General features: G+C 35.3%; 1 protein-coding gene across 3 annotated transcripts in view; it reads left to right on the top strand.

Annotated features, from left to right (window-relative positions):
* Window positions 1-20030, top strand: part of FOCAD (focadhesin) — a 232601-nt gene that overhangs the window by 87748 nt on the left and 124823 nt on the right. For 2 of the 3 annotated variants that reach the window (XM_040963884.1, XM_040963883.1), the window contains 4 exons: window positions 14101-14205; window positions 14578-14679; window positions 15173-15303; window positions 18972-19098. In XM_040963884.1, coding sequence (XP_040819818.1) covers window positions 14101-14205; window positions 14578-14679; window positions 15173-15303; window positions 18972-19098 — 465 coding nt within the window. The remainder of the gene's footprint in view (window positions 1-14100; window positions 14206-14577; window positions 14680-15172; window positions 15304-18971; window positions 19099-20030) is intronic. The other variant, XM_040963886.1, reaches the window with a different exon arrangement.

The raw sequence follows: 20030 nt of genomic DNA, 5'->3' as shown, positions 1-20030 counted from the left end.
AGAACATATGCAAAGACATAGAACTGTGCCAGATCACAGTAGGTAACGAGACTGCAAATGTTCTATATCCAACTGGAAAATATTGGTATATAAATATATGTTGTGTAGCGTGAAAGAGATCATTCCTTTGGTGGATACTGTACAAGTGTTTAGAAGAGTTCTAAAGAGCTGTCCAGACAGGAAGGTGACAATTTCTGTAGATTATTGGGTATTAATATATAGGGGAGATGGATTTTCCTAACAGGATTTAAAGTGGAGGTTTCAGTGGAGATCTGCATTTATGAAAGTGGATCTTGAGGCAGAATTCCTGGTAAAACTTGTAATGAGGCAAGAATAAACTTAAAAGTCTTAAAACTGTTTCAGGCATAGCAGACTAGTGTAAGAAGATAGGTAAAGAGCAGAAGGAGGATACTTACGAGAAACTTTGCCAGCTATAAGTCCTACTAATGTCAGCTCCTGGATACAAACTTCAGCTTAAGCTCGTCTGCCCCTGTGCTTCCCCTAAATCCACCTTCATGTATGTCTCTTGCAGTTGGAGCTAGGTGGATGGACATATTGGGTTGGTGGCTTCCTGAAAAAAAAAAAGTAAAAAGGAGGACTAGTTTTTATGCTGCTAGAAGTGAAGAGAGTACTATAATATGGGAATTGACTAGAATTTGTCAGAGAAAAAGATGTGCTATTCTGACTTGTGATAAAATGTGAACAGCACTGGCAAGAGAACAGGATTGTTCCAGATCCTACAGGATTATTCTAGAGATGCATAAACAGGCCTCTTCTGAAAAACAAAAACAAAAAATAGTGTTTCTAGGGTTTATGGATCAAGTAACCACAAGAGAACATCTAATTTGCATCGACAGTCTAAAGAATACTGAATTTTGCAGGTTGGGCTGCTTGTAATGGAATGGAAGAATCCCTTAGGAAAGTCAGTGATTAGTCAAAACACCCTAGCTGGCTTGCAGTGAAGGACTGCTGACACTCTTCCCAAGGGCATCCTGCCAAGATTTAGCGATGGACAGAGCAAGGCAAGCCTAAGTATGCCAGTAGAAGGGATAAAGTAAAGCGACTCTTAAGAATTCTGCCAGCTTTCATTGTAGCCCTTTGCTGTAGAGATCCTGGATTATTTTTCTTTCCTAATCTCATCAACAGGAAAATGAGAAATGAGTAGATAGTTGTAGTTCCTTAGGTTTCTCTGGGCATTCAGTGATCATCGAACCATTGATTACTCAATGGTTGATTCATTTCATGTTTTGTATTTGGTTTCCACTTTAAAAAATGTTTTGTGTTTTTTGTTGAAATTTATTGATGGGGATCTCAGAATGAACTCTTGCTAATGAGTTTCTCAGTGGTGTCATGTTGTCTTTATAATTAATAATGCCTTGCTGAAATGTTGTGAAGCATGAAAGTCATTGCAGTAACCAAGTACACTAATTCTGTCCTCTTTCATGTTTTATTTTCCCATTTGAGACATTAATGGAATTTCACTTCACTCCTGTAGAAAGGAAGAGCATTATATGCATTTCTGTTGCTTGGGAAAAATTCTTCATGCCTGTTTTAAAGCACTTGGCGAGCATTTGATAAGTTGTTATTTATTTATTTTTTTGAGGCCAGGGACCGTGCAGGCAATGGTCTGCAAAATTGCTGAAGAAAGTCCAGGAAATCATTTTTAAAGCAATAGGAAAATGAATAATCATACGTGCATGTATTAGGTTGTCTTAAATCAAACCCTCACTGAAGCTGCAGTGACACATGCTGTTCATGAAAGACTTAATACAGTCCTTCTAATCGGATGAATTGTCTTGTTGTGCAAAAACTGTTATTACACTGTGTGTGAAACCAACCGTGCTGCAGGGGGAAAAAATTAAATCGCCTGGCTGAGAGGTCACTTGTGAATAGTAACACAAGATCTATTACCGTTATTAGAGACTCTGGAGGACAGTCACCCTTTATGGGCTTTCAACTGCTGGAATGAAATATTTTGGTGGTAAATGACACCCTTCTGGGAAATCCTCCTGAAGAATCATTCTTTGTAGTTAGTACCTTAAAAGGAAGGGGGAGGGGCGGCGGGTGTTATGAGAGGCATAGGGAAAAAAGAAAATCATATCATTCCTTTCAGATCATTTAAAAATTTTACCTAATTTGATTTGCTATGCTAACAGTTGCCTTTAAATGTTCATTATGCCATTCTTAAATCTGTTTATGTTAGGACAACACTTTATCTTTTGTAATATGCCATGCACATTTTGTAATTGTTTCTGTAGTAAATTACACAAGGGCCTGGAAGCTCAGAGAGGTTTTGTTGTATGTCAAAATGTGGATCAGGCACTGTAAGATACAGGAAGTAAAAATCTGTTATTCTGTTTATTTTCTGGGTTTTGAGTTTGTATGGGGAAAATTTATTATAGTATATATTGTTAATTCTGCATGGCATCCATGTTGATTGGTGTGTGAAATACTTTTTTCTGAAATGAATCCATGGCTATTGATCTGAGGTGATGCCTTCTAACATAGTTATTAAAGTGGGAACCAGAGTTCCTTTGCAATGGATTATATTCATTATAAACTATCTATTTGTTACGGTTCATGAGGATCCTGAAATTTGCAACCTTTTCCCTATATGGCTGAGATGAGGTTTTTTGTACAAAATAGTGTGATGACATTGAAAATAACTTCGGTATTGGGTTTTGTCTTTTTGTTTTGTTTTTTGGATGAATTGGGAGTTTAATTAATTGACTTTTTCCTTTTCTACTATTTGGTTTCAGCATACTCCGATACATCCCTTTTTTATAAAGCTTCCTCACTTCATAATTCCAAAAATATGGAATTATTGGAGTAATATTAATAGGCATACAAATTCTTAGATTTCTCAGTGCCTGCCTTTGTTGCAGGTATTTTGATAGGCTCATTAAAAAAATTGTTGAAATATGGGTTGGGAATAAGAAGGAATAGAAAGAAGAGAATATATTATCAGGAATAATATATAGATATTTGAACTTTACCAGGAAATAAAAATAATGTTGTAAAAATGGGAGATACAAACCCTTTGTCAGGTTGCTAATGAGAGGCTTGACCTAGCTGGTGCTGCTGCAGCATCTTTGGGGATGATGAGAAATGCAAAATGCTCTGTTGCTAGGCAACTCTCTTGGCTGCCTTTGGAGCAGGTTCATATGTGCTAAGAGCTAATGAATCCTCATGTCTGTTCTTTGAAACTGTTCAAAAGCCAATGAAGTCATACCCAGACATTTAGCATTTACAAGTACCTGAACCATTCTTGCCATGTCATTTACTCATTAAAAATTAAGTTGACCATTTAGTGTGTCCTGAATATTGCTTTATTTTTCAAGGCAAAGATGTAAGCCCTAACAAATATGTTTTGGAATAGGAGACAAATAAAAACTTAGCTTTGTTTGAGGCTTTTAAATTATTCTATTCAAAGGCTAATTTTAAATATGAATGCTTTTTTTGCAAAACTTGTAAGTTGTTGAAAAACCTGTCTCTCAGACATTATAGAATTTTTCTTAAATATTTGTTATTTATGCTTTAATTAGTCCAAAATCATTACTTTTGAAGATGCTAGGAATTTGGAACCAAGAACTAATTTTGCGTGGTTTAAGAAATCATCTCCCTGTTTAAGAAAATAACTCTGGATAGTACCTGTAAGATATGCCACAGAGCAAAAATTAAAAAGTCTGATAAAACAGCATTCCTGGATCAAGTAATGAATCTGAATACTTGTGAAGTTTTACTTAACTTCTAACAAGCTCTCAGGGATGGTATGATGTTAAATAATGTAAAGTGTTGTGCAAATGCTAGTATTTTTGAATTATTGATTTCCCAGCTGATTATCTATATTAACAAGAATCTTGCCTTACTAGATTGTTAGCTGGTAATCAAATTTGTTATTATTTTTATAAAATATAGTGTAATTAGGTGGTGCTTCTTTGTAACAGGATTTAATCTATATTTGTTTATAGTTAATTACATTAACTTGTGATTTCTAGTCGTTTTATAACACTTATTTGACCATTAACTCTGCATTCATAATTTTTTTTTTAATTGAAAAAGGTTTATGAAGGGCTTGCATCCCAGTGTAGTGGGTAAATCTACCATCTGTAATGCCAGCATCTCCCATGGGTCAATGTTTGTTTCCTGGCCTGCTGTTCTTTTGCTCCTGCACTCTGTTAATGGTTTGGGAAGAACAGCAGAGGATGAGCCAAGTGTTTGGGCATTCAGCACCCATGTGGGAGACCCTGGTTTCTTGCTCCTGCTTTTGGCTTGGTTCGTTACTGGCTGTTGTGACCATCTGGGGAACTGATTAGCAGATAGAATATCTCTCTCTCTCTCCCTCTTCCTCTCTCTTCCTTCTTCCCTCTTCCTCTCTCTACCTTCCTGTATCTTCCCCCCCACCACACACTGTGCAACTCAAATAAATAAATAAATCTCAAAATAAATTTGTGCAAATCTCCCATGCAGATATATAAATTGAATTGTTTCATTTCTTGTAATATTTAAAAATATATAAATATATTAGAGATTTTATTGCAGTTGTTCAAATGTCTGTCTTAATCAAAAGATGAAAATAAGAAAAAGATACCTCATTAAGTTTATCACTTGGGTTAAATACAATGATAATACCAAGCTTTAAAAATATAGATGGCTTTCATTGTCCTTATATTCATTTGACATTTATTTATCTGCTATTATATATGGTAGCAGTGAAACTAGGATATTTTAGCTACTTGAACATAACAAACTGTATCTGTCATTTTATTTTATTCCCTAAAGGTATGAAAAATATTAAATGTTGTATATGTTTGTGTTCCTGTTTAAACTACATTTAGATACACAAGGAGAAAAGCTAATGTGGTTCTGCAGAAGCAAGATGTAAGCTACATATGTAGATTTAAATGTTCGGGTAGGCGTATTTAAAAAACAGAAGAAATTAGTTTTAGTATAATGCATAGTTTAACCCAGTTTTGAAATAGAAATGCTATTTTAGTCTGACATCAATGTAAAATTATTACTGAAAATTATATATACATTTTTGCAGTAAACCTTCTAAATTTGCTATGTATTTTACTCTTACAAACTTCTCAATTCAAGCTGGCCACATTTCAAGTGCTCAATAGCCATATATAGCTAGTGACTACTGTGAAAAAGTTTAAAGGCACTAAAAATTTCCAATGTTTGCTTCAATATAAACCTGTATTTTAAAATAATCCCCTTTTAGGTGTTACCGCTTTCCAGGAAACCTACCTTAGTGCATTTTGAAATATGCTAGACAGTGCTAACTCTATGAGCGTTGTTGTGTAGTAGATCTGCAGAATGTTTTAATTTTGTATAACTAAGACTAACATTAAACATCAACTTACCAATGAATAGCTACTCCTTACTTCTCCCTCCTCTATCAACTGGAAACTCCCTTACTTTAACACTTTGATTTGCTTTAGATCTTTCATTCAATCATAAGTGGAAGCAAGTAGTATTTGTCTTTGTGGACTTTTTTCACGCAAGGTAATCTTAAAATTCATCTCAGTAGAAGCGTATGACAGTTTTCCTTCTTTTTAAAAGTTGAATAATCTATTGAATGCACATATTTCCTTGTGTTTATTCATTCATCTGTTGATGTACAGTTAGAATCTTTGTGCTCTATTGATGAGAATATTTAATTGAGACATTCCTATCCTCTTAATCTGTTCTGTTGTTATATATGTTTGCCTTATTTTCAAAGCTATGCTTTGAAATTTGTTATCATTACTCCAAGTTTGAAGTCAAGGAAGTGTCAGATCTCCAAACTTGATCTTTTATTCTGAAGATTGTTTTGGTTATTCATGATCTTACATAGTTTCATATGAGTTGGAGATTTAAAAAATTCGCGGTGGAAAATTGCCATTTGGATCTTGATAGATTTTGAATTGGATCTGATTATTTTGGGTAATATTTATATTGTAACTGTGTTACCACTTTCAGTTTACCAACATAACTTTATTGTTGTATTTGTGACTTTAAGCTCTTTCAGACATTCTTGGCCTTATTGTACAACACTTTCACTTAAGTTTTTTTCTCAATTATTTCATCCTTTTTTTGAGGTACTATAAATGAAAATTTTCTTTTTGGATTGTTGTTATTCTATAAAACACAACTGATTTTTGCCTGTTGATTTTGTATCCTGCAACCTTGTTAAATTTGTTTATTGGGAGCAACAGTTTTGTTTGATCTGTTTACTATTTTACTTCTTTATTTTATTTCATTTTGCTTCCTTTTGTTTTATTTTTATTTCACAGCCCTCATTAGTATTATTATTATCATTTTATGATGCAGTTTCATAGGCCCTGGGATTTCCCACTCCCCCTCCTGAATTGCCTCCCCTGCCACTGAGTAACCCTATTAATATTATTCGTCTACCACAGTTCTTCATATGCAGTCATATGTCCATCGTTGTGAGCATGGACAATGGCAGAGTCCAACTTCCTATTGTCAAGATATAAGAAACAGTTTCCTTGGGAGCCCATCTTTGGTCTGGAAGAAGAGATGCATACTGCATTGTATCCTCACATCTGGATAGGTTAGTCTCCAATTACACAGTTTCTGTACCTTCCCTTAAATGAAAAGCCACAAAACAAAATCAGCTACAGGAAGAAAAAAGAAATTTACAACATCGTGAAGTTAAATAACATGCTACTGAATGACTAATGTGTCACTGAAGAAATGAAAAAAAAATGATGAACCTTCATGAAGAAAATGATGCTTCTGTATGATCTATTTGAAAGGTTGAAATTAAAAAAAAATCAAAACCCATGAGATACAGTTTCTGCTGATCTTTGTTAGTGAAATGTGTCTCCTGTAGGCAACAAATAGATGGTTTTGTTTTTGTTTTTAATCCAGTTCACTAATCTATGAAATTTGTTTGATGAGTTTAAGCCATTTACATTCAGGATTAATATGAATGGGTAGTAATTTGATTCCGTCATTTTAGCAATGACTTAGTCATTGATTTAGTCTTTTGTTCTTATTTTGCTGGGATGTTCTTCACTTTTGCCTTTGCTCTGTGGAGAACATCTTTAAGTATCATTTGTACGGCAGGTTTTGAAGAGGCATATTCTTTCAACGTTTCGTTACTGTGCAATAAATTTATTTCATTTTCAAAGGCAAGAAAGTTTTGCTGGGTACGTTATCCTAAGCCGACAACATTTTTCTTTTAGAATCTGGATTATGTCACTGCATTCTCTCTGGCCTGTAGAATTTCCTGTGAGTTTAATTAGCGAACTTTTATATGCCAATTGATTTTTTTTCATCAGCACATTTAAGGATCTTTTTCTGATGTTCGCTTGTAGAGAGCTTGATAATCATGTGTCTTGGTGAAGATCACTTTTGTGGTTTTTTTTTTTTTTGGAAGATCACTTTTGATCAAGCCTGTTGGTAGTTCTCTGTCCCTCCTGGATGTTGTTTCCCAATTCTTTCTCTAGATTAGGGAAATTTTCCCTTATTATTTCACTAAATTTATCTGTAAAATGAGTTTCTCTTTGTGCAGCATCTGGGACTCCCATAACTCTTACATTTGGCCTTTTAATAGTGTGTTTCAATTCTTGAATACTTTTTTTGGCCTGATCTAGCTCTGCTTCCAGCTTTTTGTTTGTTTTCCCCCGGTAACAGGAAATATACTTTTGAGATTCTTTCTTCTGCCTCCTTCATTCTATTTTGGAGACTCTCCACTGTACTTTTAGTTAGCTCCACTGTATTCTTCATTTCTGATCTATCAGGTTTCCTTTGGTTGACTGCTGTTATTTGCTGTGTAGCAGATTCCTTAAATTCCTTCAATGCCTGCTATGTACTTCTGGTTGTTGATAAGAAGCTTTATAACAAGTGTTCTGAATTCTGTATCCTCCATTATCTCGATGTCTTCCTCAGTTAGTTCTGAGGTTGGCAAAGGGTTTTGCTCCTTTGCAGGGGAGTCTTCAGTAATATTCACTGTGCCATTGTCACTTTTGTTCTTGGCCATTGTAGTTCTGGGTGTCAGATTCTTCTCCTTTCAGTTTCTAAGCTGTGTCACCCACAGGTCTACAGTTCAATTTTACTTATTGTAGTTGGCATGTGGCTCTTTGTTTTGTAGTCAGTTGTGCCACTCCCTGCAGCGAGTTCCAGGTCTGGGTTCTTATGTTAGATTTCCACCATGGGCTTTGTAGCCCCAGGTCCTGGTTCTTCAGTCTCTACCTGCTGTGATACTGTGCTGAAGGCACACAGTTGTCTGTACAACCTTTTTTGATGCTTCTGGTTGGAGCAGGTCCGAGGATTAGGGAGACACCAGTTGTCCTACATGGCTAGATTGATGTTGGTGCCAATCTTGCTGCAACCTGTTCGCCATTATTATTGAGCACCACATGGACCTATTTTGATGTATATGATGCCTAAGTCAGTATTATTTTCCTGTGGGACCAATGCAATGCACTGAGCTCAGCGAGTTTGCTCCCAGCTCAGCACATGCACAGCTCACTGTTGTCCCTGCAGTCTTAAAGTTTTTAACACAGTACAAAATGGAACCCGATTCGGCTCTAGGGTGTGGACTGGGTTGTGAAATTCACCCTGTTCCTGCACTGCCTGTCTGGGATCTGTTGCTCTGTCTCTGTTACTGGTCAAATAAAATATACTAGCGGGAAGGGCAGTTTTTCATCTGAGTTTAGCTCCTGAGCTCCCAGTAAACACCCATTCCCATCTTGTTGTTGATGGCTTTCCATCTGCAGGTGGAGTTTAGATAGTGGCTGGCTGAATGCCACTGGAGTATCAGTCACTGCAACACCCCACTGTTCTATCTGCTGCTTTCCTGTGTCTTTCCTGGGTCAGCCAAGAGATGCCAGAGGTGTTGAAAAACCTGATCAGAAAGAGCTTCTATTTTACTTCCTCCTTTTTGATTTTGGCGCCTTTTGTATGCTTTTCCTACTGAATTGTTCTGATTAGGACTTCCTGTATTGTATTGACTAGATTGTGGAAAGTGATCATCCTTGCCTTGTTCCTGGCAAAAAACTACCTTCAAAAAAATTCAGTTTTGCGTTATTAAGGATGAGTTAATTGTGTCTTGACATATTTGACCTTTAGTATGTTGAACTGACTTGTGTTTCTGATTGGTGGAGTGTTTGTATTATGAAAGACTATTTAATTTTGGCAAATCTCTTTTTCTGATTATATTGAACGAATTGTGTAACTTTGTTTTCTTCTATTAATTTTCGTTGTCACATTCCATCATAATAATCTTTCCACTCCCATTAGTATTCCCATTTGACTCTGATAATAATAGTTTCAGTGTGCTGCTAGCTTTGGTTTGGTATTTTTTCCTGTGAAGATTTTTGTACCCCTTCAAAATTCATCCTGTGTTTTAATTCTGGAGTTTTTAAAAATGTCTCTCTTTTGGGCTTTTCCTTCTTTTTTTCCCCTTATTTTAGCTAAGGGTATGCAAGTTTTTTTTGGTTGTTAAGAAAAACACTTTGAGGTTTTTTTTTTCTTCTAATATTCTTTTTCTTTTTAAGGTTGTTTGAGCTCTTTTTTTTTTTGATGTAGGTATTTATCACTCAAGGCTTCTCTGTTACTATTGTTTTTACTACATTCCATAAAATTTGTTGTGTTTGCTTTATTTCTCGCAAGATATTTTCTAGTTTGTCTCTTGATTCCTTTGTTGTGGAATGTGTTGCTTAATTCCCACTAATTTGTGAACTTTATAATTTACTTTTTGTTATTGTTTTCTATTTTTCTTTTAGTATGATTGAAGAAGATGGCTGGCATGGTAGGGACTTTTTTGTGACCTAACCAGTGAGGTGTGTGTTTCTTGTGTACTTGAGAAGAACATACATCCTGCTGTTTTTGGATAGACTGTTCTGTATATGTCTGTTAAGGCTGTTAACTCTACTATTCTTAGTATTCTCTGATTCTTTTGTTTTCATCTTTTGTCTGGATAACCTGTTCTTTTTAAAGATGAGTTACTGAAATCTCTTACTGCTATTTCGTTCTCAGTGACTGATGCTTTATATTTGGGTGCTCCGATGTTGTGTGCCTATCCATATAATCTTTATATTTTCCCAGTGAATTGACCTTTTCATTGTTATGTAGTGTTTTCTTGTTTTGTTTTGTTTTTGTTTTTGGTCTGGTTTGAGCTTGGACTGAGTGTTATTTTGTCTCATATTAATTTGGACCACGCTTATGATATGTAAAGTTAAATATTTATATAATGTATATATAAATCCCAATGTCTATTTTCCTAGTGAAATATTCCTGGTTTTGTTGTTTAAATGAGGACTTAATTTTGGTTTTCATGCCTGAAGAACTGTATTCAGAACTGTAAAAGTTTCCTTTGTTATTTCTGTGTATCTGAACTGAGCAGAGAAAACCATTCCTTCAAGTTTCTTTAGGCTCAAGGCACATAAAGGAACTTTTTTTCTAGACACAAATACAATACTTTGTCTCTCTCCTGACAATATAATTAAGACATTTATTTAAAAGCCACATGACTAAATGCACTACTTTGTGAAATGCCAGTAAATATACTGATTGCTCTTCCCTGAACTCAGAGTCTGTCAGAGTATCTTGATAGAAATCTTCCCAGAAGGGGATAATTCATTGAGGCCAGTGCAAAGCAATCTAAGATAACCTTTTCTTTTTAATTAAAATGGGGAATAAGAAGTTGATTCAAAAATCCAATCTGTTCATTTGCCCGAGTTAAGAAAGATAAAAGTGCTGTTTCATTCATGCCTCAGCCTTGTTGAGAACATCATAAATTCTGGCTGTGTGACTGTGTTGTGAACTGCACAATTCCCATGCTGCCATGAAGAGCAAATGCATGGCCTGGAATGAGCGTGATTTGGAGACCTGAGCCCATGGTTCTCTCTTAAGGTTATTAGTTCCCATGTGTCGTATTTTCAAACTTGGTGAATCTAGTGTTTAAAAACGGAAATGGGACTGGCTTATAGCTTAGCAGTTTAAGATGCTGGTCCGGATGCTTGCATCCCACACTGGAATAGCTTGGATCCACTCTTGGATCTGACACCTGACTCCAGCTTCATGTTTATGCAGACCCTGGGAGGGAGCAGTGATTGCTCAAGTCATTGGTTTTCTGCCACACATGTGGGAGACCCATAATAAGTGCCTGGCTCCTAAGCTGAGGTTGAGCTTAGTTCCCTGACTTTATGTGCTCTGGGGGAGTGAGTCGGTAGATTGGAATCCGTTGTATCTGTTTCTGTTTCTCTTTTCTGTCTTCTTTGTCAAATTGAAAAAAAAAAAATTGAATGCTGATGTTCTAAGCTTATAAAAATCCAGCGTTTTAAGGTAGAAAACACTAAGGAAATTAGCAAAAATAATGGGTAACAAATCTTTGAAATTTAGCAGAAGGACTATAAAGTTTTTAGCACTACATTTTATATAATCTTTTACCTTGCTCATAGAAGATATTTATTTATTTCTTTAAAAAATTTATTTTTATTTTATTTTTATTGGAAAGGCAGATATTTAGTAAATGACTTTAAGTTGTTGTTTTTAGAACCAGTTTTGTCAACATGTAATTAGTATTATACATTAGTTAATATACAGTACAACTTACCCAAAGAGCAAAATCAGTTGATTTTAGTATGTTCGCATCATAGTGATCAGTTTTAGAATATTTTCATTACCTGTGAAAGAAACTTTGTATCCATCAGTCACTCTCAGCAGCCCCATCTAGCTCACTAACTTTCTGTTTATATAAGTTTGGCTGTTTTCTGTTTGGCTTTTCTGTTTATATAAGTTTGGCTGGGTTCATATAAGTGACATAAAATATGTGCATGATTTCTTTTTTTTGTGTGTGTGTGTGTGTGTGATTGACTTCTTTTCACTTAGGATATTATTTTTAACTTTTATCCATCCTGTAGCATGTACCAGTGCTTAATTTATTTTTGTGCTCAACTAAATTATATTTAGTAGCTATATGACATTTTATTTATCAACTCATTAGTTGGTTTGGATTATTTCTACTTTTTGTATATTTCAAATAATGCTGCCATGAAGATTTATTTACAACTTTTGCATCAAAGTGTCTTCTTTTGGCTGTATGCTTAAGAGCAGTGTTGCCAGATCATGTAATAATTCTGATAATTTTGATAATGTAATGTTTTTGAGGACCAGCCTGGCTGTTGTCCGCACATGGCTGCACCATTCCTTCCCACCAGCAGAGAAGGAGTGTGCCAATAACCATACATTCTTTATAGATTGGGATTATCTTTTGATTTTAGCCTTTCCATTGAGAGTGAATTAGTGTTTCAGAGGTCTTGATTTGTATCATGTTGTGGCTATTGAGGTTGATCCTATTATCTTGTATGTGTTTTGTTTTTTAACCTTCTTTTATAAAGTATTTTAAAGTATGTATTTGGGTCCATTCTCCATTTTAAGTTGGATTATTTTTTTATTACGTTATGAGGTTCTTTACATATTCTTACAAGTTTCTTATTAGAGTTACGGTTTGCAATTTTTTTTTCCAATTTATTTTACTTTCTTTGTATTACCTTTAGAAATTAGTTTTTCTTTTGATGAAATCAGTTCTTTTGTATATTGCTTTTTACTTTTTGGTGTTCTAACCCAAAGTCACAAAAATTAGTTGTGTATTTTTTTAAAGAATTGTACACTTTTACTTTTATATGTAGTGTTTGAAGATCCAGAATCATTAATTTTGCTTGGTGGGTATCCATTTGTTGAGATATAGTTGTATTTCTTACATTCTTCCTTCCCATTGCTTTCTTCTCTGCAATCTTTTTTTTTTTTTTTGAAAAATCAGTTGATAATGATATTCTTTTTCTAACTTTGAATTTTATTTCCCGTTTCTTTCCATATGACAGAATCATACTATTTTGAATACTGTAGTTCTGTAGTACATTTGAAATAGAAGAATTTGATTTCTCAGACTTTTAAAATTCTTTTTTGAGATCACTTTTTCTGTTTAGGATCCTTTGTTATTAGCATTTTAGGATGAGACTCACAATAGGGATAGGGATTGTACTGAATTTATAGATCACCTTTGGATATATTTTCATGTTACCAATATTACGTTTTTTGATTCATGAATAAGATGCTTTTATCATTTCATTGTGATATACATAGAGGTATAGATGAAGCTTGGGACGGCATGTTTTTTTTTCTGTTAGCCTCTTTACGGTACTCTGGCTTAATTGTCTCAAATGTTAACATAGCATAACTGAATTGAATCGGACTTTTTACTTTTTATGCACGGGTTCGCTGTTCATTCGTAGTATGGACTTCTTTGAGACACTGTATTTCACTGTGTTTCTTAGCTGCTTTTGTGCTGCTCAGAAATAAAGTCACAGTTTCTAAAAATATTTCCGAGTGGTGTTTGACAGCTGATTATAAAAGAGATAAATATTAATGGTACTATGAAATTACCATTAACAGCAAAGAGCCAAGGGACAATTCTAAGTTTTGTAATTCATGCATGCAGTGTTCTTTCTTATTTACAATGTTGTTTTCTATTATTTCAGTTACACACAAACAGCCCTGATCTAAAAATATTAAATGGAAAGCACTCCAAATGAGCAACTCAATTTTAAGTTGCATATCATTCTGAGTAGCAAGATGAGATTCTTGCTGTCTCACTCTGTCCTTTCTGTTGTATGATCCGTCCTTTTATTGTGTTGAATATGCTACCCATCCGTGAATTACTTAGTAGTCATCTTTATTTCCAGATTGATCATTATGATATTATAATGTTTGTGTTAAAGTAAACTGTGTGACTAGTGATGCTGTAAGTTTGGACATGTCAGTGTGAAATGCTTTCTTTCAGTAAAATGTAAAAATGCAATATGATATTTTAAGAGTGAACGAGCATATTCATGTGAGTTTTATTATGGTATAAGAGTTCTATTTCATTATGTGTTACTATAACCATTTTACTGTGTGTAAGTTATAAATTAAACTTTATGATATGTATTACATCATATATAAGGAAAAATAGGTATTTTAGCTAGGGTGATCTGTTGTACTCATGTTCTTCCTTTGAAAGAAAAAGGAGGTAAATATTGCTTTGTGGGTTTTCTTTTAGAACATGGCATAATTGATAAACATTATTTTAATTTACTTTAGGTACCAAATTTGATACCAGTTTTGATGTTCAAGTTGGGAAGACCACTGGAGCCTGTATTATACAATGATATATTGTATACGTTACCTATGCTTGGTGTTCATAAGGTTAGTATATTAATCAGTTTACTTGGTGGGAGCAAGGAAAGTGAGATATAAGAAATGCTTTGATTTCTTTTTGATACTGTGAAATATTGAGCCCTTTATTTGGTCATGATCTCCATTTGCTTTGTTTTAGAGTATGTACTGTCTAAAGACAAAATCATATATTTCATAATTAAGAAATAATTGTTTCAAGTGACTTAATATCTAAGCTTTTATAATTGTCCATCTCTGAATTTATGTCCTCTGCCCCACGTGGCTAATATTATAGTAGGCTTCCATTTCAGTATTTATTTTATAATAAGGAATTCAAAAATGTCCGTGGTAACCTTGAGATTGTTTTTATTTATGGATTAACAGCTTTTTTGGATTTTGTAGGTATGCATAGGACAGATTCTCCGAGTAATCCAGCTGCTTGGAACCACCCCACAGCTAAGAGCTGTCACTTTGCGCTTGTTAACATCTTTGTGGGAGAAGCAGGTAAGTGTTGATTTACACTTGTAAGGGTATTAAGTATGTTCCTTTCACTGAAAAAAACTATATTGTTTATGATAGTGCTCTGATTAAATGGTATTAGTGACATCAATGGTTGCACTGAGAAATTGGTTTATTCTTTGCATTTGATCTGTAATGTAGTCAGGTGTGATTGGCTGTCAGAGAAATTGAGAATGCAAAATAATCTGATTTCCAAAACTCATATTTCTGTTTGCATGAGAACATAAGAGAAATATAGTTATAAGTGATTCAGACTTTTATAATTAGGGTGACACTTAGCTACTTTCTTCATATTTTATATAATGAACCATACATAAAATGCCAGTAATCACAACAGTATTCTTCTCTGTTGATTAGAGGAAATACATTGTAATTTGCAATGCAGATATAAAATTTCCAGGTGAAAATGTAGCATAAAAAGAGATAATGATTATTCAACTTAATGGAAAATTATCTTTTTGTAAAATTGCTTTATTAGGATCGTGTCTATCCTGAACTGCAGCGTTTCATGGCCATGTCTGATGTGCCTTCTCTCTCTGTGAGCAAGGAGGTACAGTGGGAGAAGCTGATTGCTAAAGCGGCATCTATCAGAGATATTTGCAAGCAAAGGTAAGATGTGTTTCACCAAAGGTAAGGTGTGTTTCACTTTTGGGAATGTACACCATCATATATTACTTTGTACTGTGTTTCCTTAAATTGGTTACAAACAGCTAAGAAAGATAGGCAGAGGATGTACTGGTAAGAATAAATGATTTTTCAATTCATGATTTCTGATTTTAGTGTTTATAATCTTGGATTGTAACTTGTAGAAGCATGTGTGTCTCTCTTTATTTCATATTTAAAGATTTATTTGCTTGAAAGTAGAATTAAAGAAAAGGAGAAATTGAGAAAGAGAAGTCTTCCATCCAGTGGTTCAGTCCTCAAATGGTTACAACAACTGGGGCTGTCAGGAACCAGGAGCTTTACTGGGGTCTCCTATCTGGGTGAAGGGACCCAAGTACTAGGCCATCTTCTACTGCTTTCCCAGATGCATTTACAGGGAAGTTGGATTGGAAGTAGAGCAACATGGACTTGAACTGGCTCCCACATGGGTTGCTGGTACTGCATGCTCTGGGTGAAACTGCTCAACCACATCACCAACTCCACATACATACCTTTTAGATTCGGAATTTTTCTTTAATCGGGGTTTATATGAAATTTCTATCTGTGGCTGAAAATAATTTGATATTGCGGTAAAACATTTGATTCTGGGACTAGAACTGTGGCTTGTGGGTAAAGCTGCTGCCTGCATTTGATTAACAGGTAGGCAGATAGTATTACATGGGGTGTGTGGCTTCCAGTTTATTATTCTTAGTTAGCCAATTGCCCATACCATTTTATTCTCACGTCAGAGATTTCTGACCTTTAATCTTGAAAGAGTTGCTGAAGTATGTAAATTTATCGCATCTTTTCGTTACTACCCACTGATTAGGGGTGTAGGTCTTTTATGTCTGAGGTTTGGAAACATCTCCCTATCTCATCAAATGGATCCATCTCATGAGGTAGAGAAATACTAGTTAATGCCGATGGCTGTTTCCTCACACTGTCATCACCTCTCTGAGAAGTCATTGTTCTCCACAACAGACAAGACCACCAGTCAGGGTGTGCCAAATTTGAAAGAAACAAATTGTGAGTAGCAGATTGCCTTAAAAAAGAAGATGGCACCTTGTCTCCCAAATACTGAACAGTGAAAGATTTCTCTGTTTAGATTGAAAAACTATTCATTTTGAGTACATACTATTAATGTCCCTTGCAGTGAGCCCACCACTGTTGGCATAGAGGTGAGAAACTCCATGAATCATCACCCAGGTTCCTCTTTGCTCCAAAAGTCAACAGTCAGGATTCTCTACTTAAATCTGTATGCCACACCAATACTTACTATTACTAGTGTTATATTAGAGAAACTCTAATATAGCCAATGCACTAATGTTATATTACAGGAATTCCGAGAGTTCTCCCATCTATAGTGGTTTCCAGAGTGGATTAAGTGAAGAGGTAGGAAAAAATATGTCTACCTTAAAATGCCTTAAGCTGACCAAAGCAGGTGCCATGGATCTTGTTCTTCTGGTGTGGTATCTGAGGTCCTTGACTGGTTCCCAGGAACAGGCTGATTCATAATTTGTGTGTGCTTGGGTATGATCCGCTCTTCTGCACAGGAGTCGGCATAGGAAGAGGCATAGTATGCACTGTGTGCTCTGCTGCCAAGGACATACACCTGCCAGCTCAGGTCCCAAAATCAGAGATCTTCTTTTGTTTGAGACCACCTGGACATGAAACCCCAGGCTTTTTGTCAACACCAAGGGCCATGTGTGGAGACTGCCTCAGGACCCCTGCCTCAGGCCCTTGGTCTAGCGTGAGGAAACACTGTGGGTGTGTCTATCTAGGACCTGTTAGGGTACTGGCTCACTGTTTCCAGACTGGTTCAGTGGCATCCTGTGGATGCAGCCTGCCTAAGACTCACTAGGCACCCCCTCTGCCAAAGGTTATGATTGGGCACTTCCCTTAGGATCCGTATCTCAGGCCCCTGGCCTAACATAGTTGTTGCCATGGATGCAGCCTGTCTAGGACCCATCAGGCCCCTGGCTTGCCAGCTTCCAGGCCTGTGCCGTGGGTGCATGCCTATGCAAGAACCCTGATCTCAGGCCCCTTAGACCTGGCTGTTACCAGACCAGCACATTGCTGTCACTCTATGGATGTAGGCCTTCCCAAGAATCTATGGCCTGAGCCAGAAATATCTTCCATCCACTGATTCACTACCCTAATGGCTATTAAACCGGGGTTGGTCAGGTTTTAACAATGTGCCCAAAACTCCATGCAGGTTTCCCATGTAGGTGACAGTCGCCCATTTAGACCATTGTTTGCTTCTTTCTGGCACTCCAGTATGAGAAGCTAGTATTTTAGGTGGTAGTTTAACCTGCTGTGTCATAATGCCAATTCTTGTTCTTTCTTATATTCTTTCCGTAATAATTAAGAAGTATCTTTTTTAACAGGGTGGGTCCTTTTTGAGACTGTGTCTAGAAATTACTAGGAATTATAACAAGGGAGAATTGGATATATGTGCTCTAAGCATGATGATTTTAGGGAGATGACTTTGCTGTTCTATTAATAAATAGACTGGAGGTGACAAGACTGAAATAAACCAAGGAAAACTCTACATTGTCAGAATTGTTTGTCTTGCGTTTAGCAAAGTAAAAGTGTTTAAGGAGTTAAATTGATTTGATGCATTTCAAATCATTTGTAGTCTTACATTTTCATTTGCTGATTACACCACCATGCAGTAGAATTCCTCGGTGCAGCATTCTCACTTCCGTCAGTGATAGCATGTGCATGTTCCTCCCGATGTTGTGTATGTGGTAAACATGAATGATTCTTTCTGCGTGTAGAATCTTGGATACAACATACAAACAATTAAATCTTCAGTGCTTTTTGCTTATTTTTTATGTTTCTGTCTTTCAGTGATACAAAAATAACATCAGTATAAATGGTATACATATGTAATCCCAGAAAATGGATTTTGGGTTTTAGTAAAGTATAAACAAGGGGAAAAATTTCAAATATGATAGGTTATTTACTGACATTCTTATTTTAAATGGTTACTAGGTTCAGGAAAGGTTAAATATTAGGCTCACTCACACAGTCTATTGATGACTTACTTATTCATTGTTCCTTTTGGTTACTACTGTCTCATGATCTGGTGAATTTTTCTAGTTTTGAAAAATTATTTTCATTAGTGGGACAGTATAGCAATACAAATCTATCAAGAAATTGCATCATTATCATTACTATGATAGGTATAATCATCTCAGTATCATTGTGCCATATGAGTCAACTTTGGGTCTCAAATTCCTCCTTTCATAGTATCTGATAAAAAAGTCATTTAGGAGGACAAGTGCATAATCTTAAAAAGGTAAATTGGCTCCATGTATCATTATTCTAGATTTGAGTTTCCTCTCAATTCAAAATATAGAATCTGTGATTTATTGAGAGTAAAGTCCATTTGAAAATACTTTTCCTTCTTTCAGTACAATTTTTGCCTTAAAACTGCTCGTTAAATCATAGCAGAAAAGGCAATTGTACAAATTTTGAAAGAAAACCATATGCTGTTGATAATGGAGACCCAGTACCTATTTGGCAGAATGGTAAATGTATGCATTAATGCTTTTTGTTCACTTAAAGAATCCGGTAATGATACAAACTCTTTGGCTTTAATTTTATTGTTAAAATGTTGTTTCTTGTAGACCATATCAGCATGGAGCAGATATGTTGGCAGCCATTTCTCAGGTATTAAATGAATGCACTAAACCAGACCAAGCTACCCCAGCTGCTTTGGTGTTGCAAGGTCTTCACTCACTCTGCCAAGCTGAGGTGGGTATTTTTGAAAATATTTTACAATGCATAGGGCTACAAGGATGTGAGATGATATTCAAGTAATTGAAAATCTGCATATTCATATCTGGAGTTGTTTTTTTTTTCTTTCCTGAGAAAGCTGAGCAGAATTTCACCTGGAACTGTTAATTGTATTGGCTTCTTAATTTTGTGATTTGAGAGCCCTGCAAGCAGTTGGGGTGAAGAAATTAGTATGGATTGGTTCAAAAGCACTTTTGTAGACATCAGAAATTTTTGTTCACCTGAAGATTAGTAAAGACTTCTTTGCTTTCTATTTACTAAGTTGGATTGAATGGGCAGCATTAGAAAAAACTTATAAATAATTTTTCTGGACTTTTGACTATTCTAAAATTACAGCATAGCAGAGAATATTTACTGGTTTAGTGACATGTGTCAGCTACATCCAAGATTACTCACTGACCTAACCAAAATTTTTGACTCAGAAAGTATATATAGTAGGATTTTTTTTTTTTTAGTGATTGACAGTAAGCAAAATTCTTTTAAGGTTATGGATAATTATGATTGATCATGACTGTGAAATAATGACATAATAATAATGTTAATATCAGCAGCAATCATATTAGAATACAGCTCCTGAAGCTATGCTAGGCATTTTTTGTGTGTGTTCCTCAACCACTTTGTCATATAGACATTAATACTGTTAAAGATGAGGAAAATAGATCTCAGAAAGAAATTATTTGTTTAATCAGGATAATAAGTTTATATTCTTTGAGGTGAATATTTGATTCAGCAACCATTGAATATCATAGCTAATCAGATATATATTTTACATGCCTTTTATTTCTTTTTCTTGCTGAATGGCTTTAGTTAAAACTTGGTACCTTGGTGAGAAAGCATCCAGTGTTTCCTCCTTCAGTATGTTGTTTTCTGTGGGTTTGTCAATAGTGGCT

This window comes from Ochotona curzoniae, unplaced genomic scaffold (genome assembly GCF_017591425.1).
Source record: "Ochotona curzoniae isolate NIBS_2020 unplaced genomic scaffold, NIBS_Ocur_1.0 scaffold_3208, whole genome shotgun sequence".
NCBI classification, from domain to species: domain Eukaryota; kingdom Metazoa; phylum Chordata; class Mammalia; order Lagomorpha; family Ochotonidae; genus Ochotona; species Ochotona curzoniae.
Note: the sequence above shows the minus strand (reverse complement) of the source record. Positions and strands in the feature narration are given on the sequence as shown.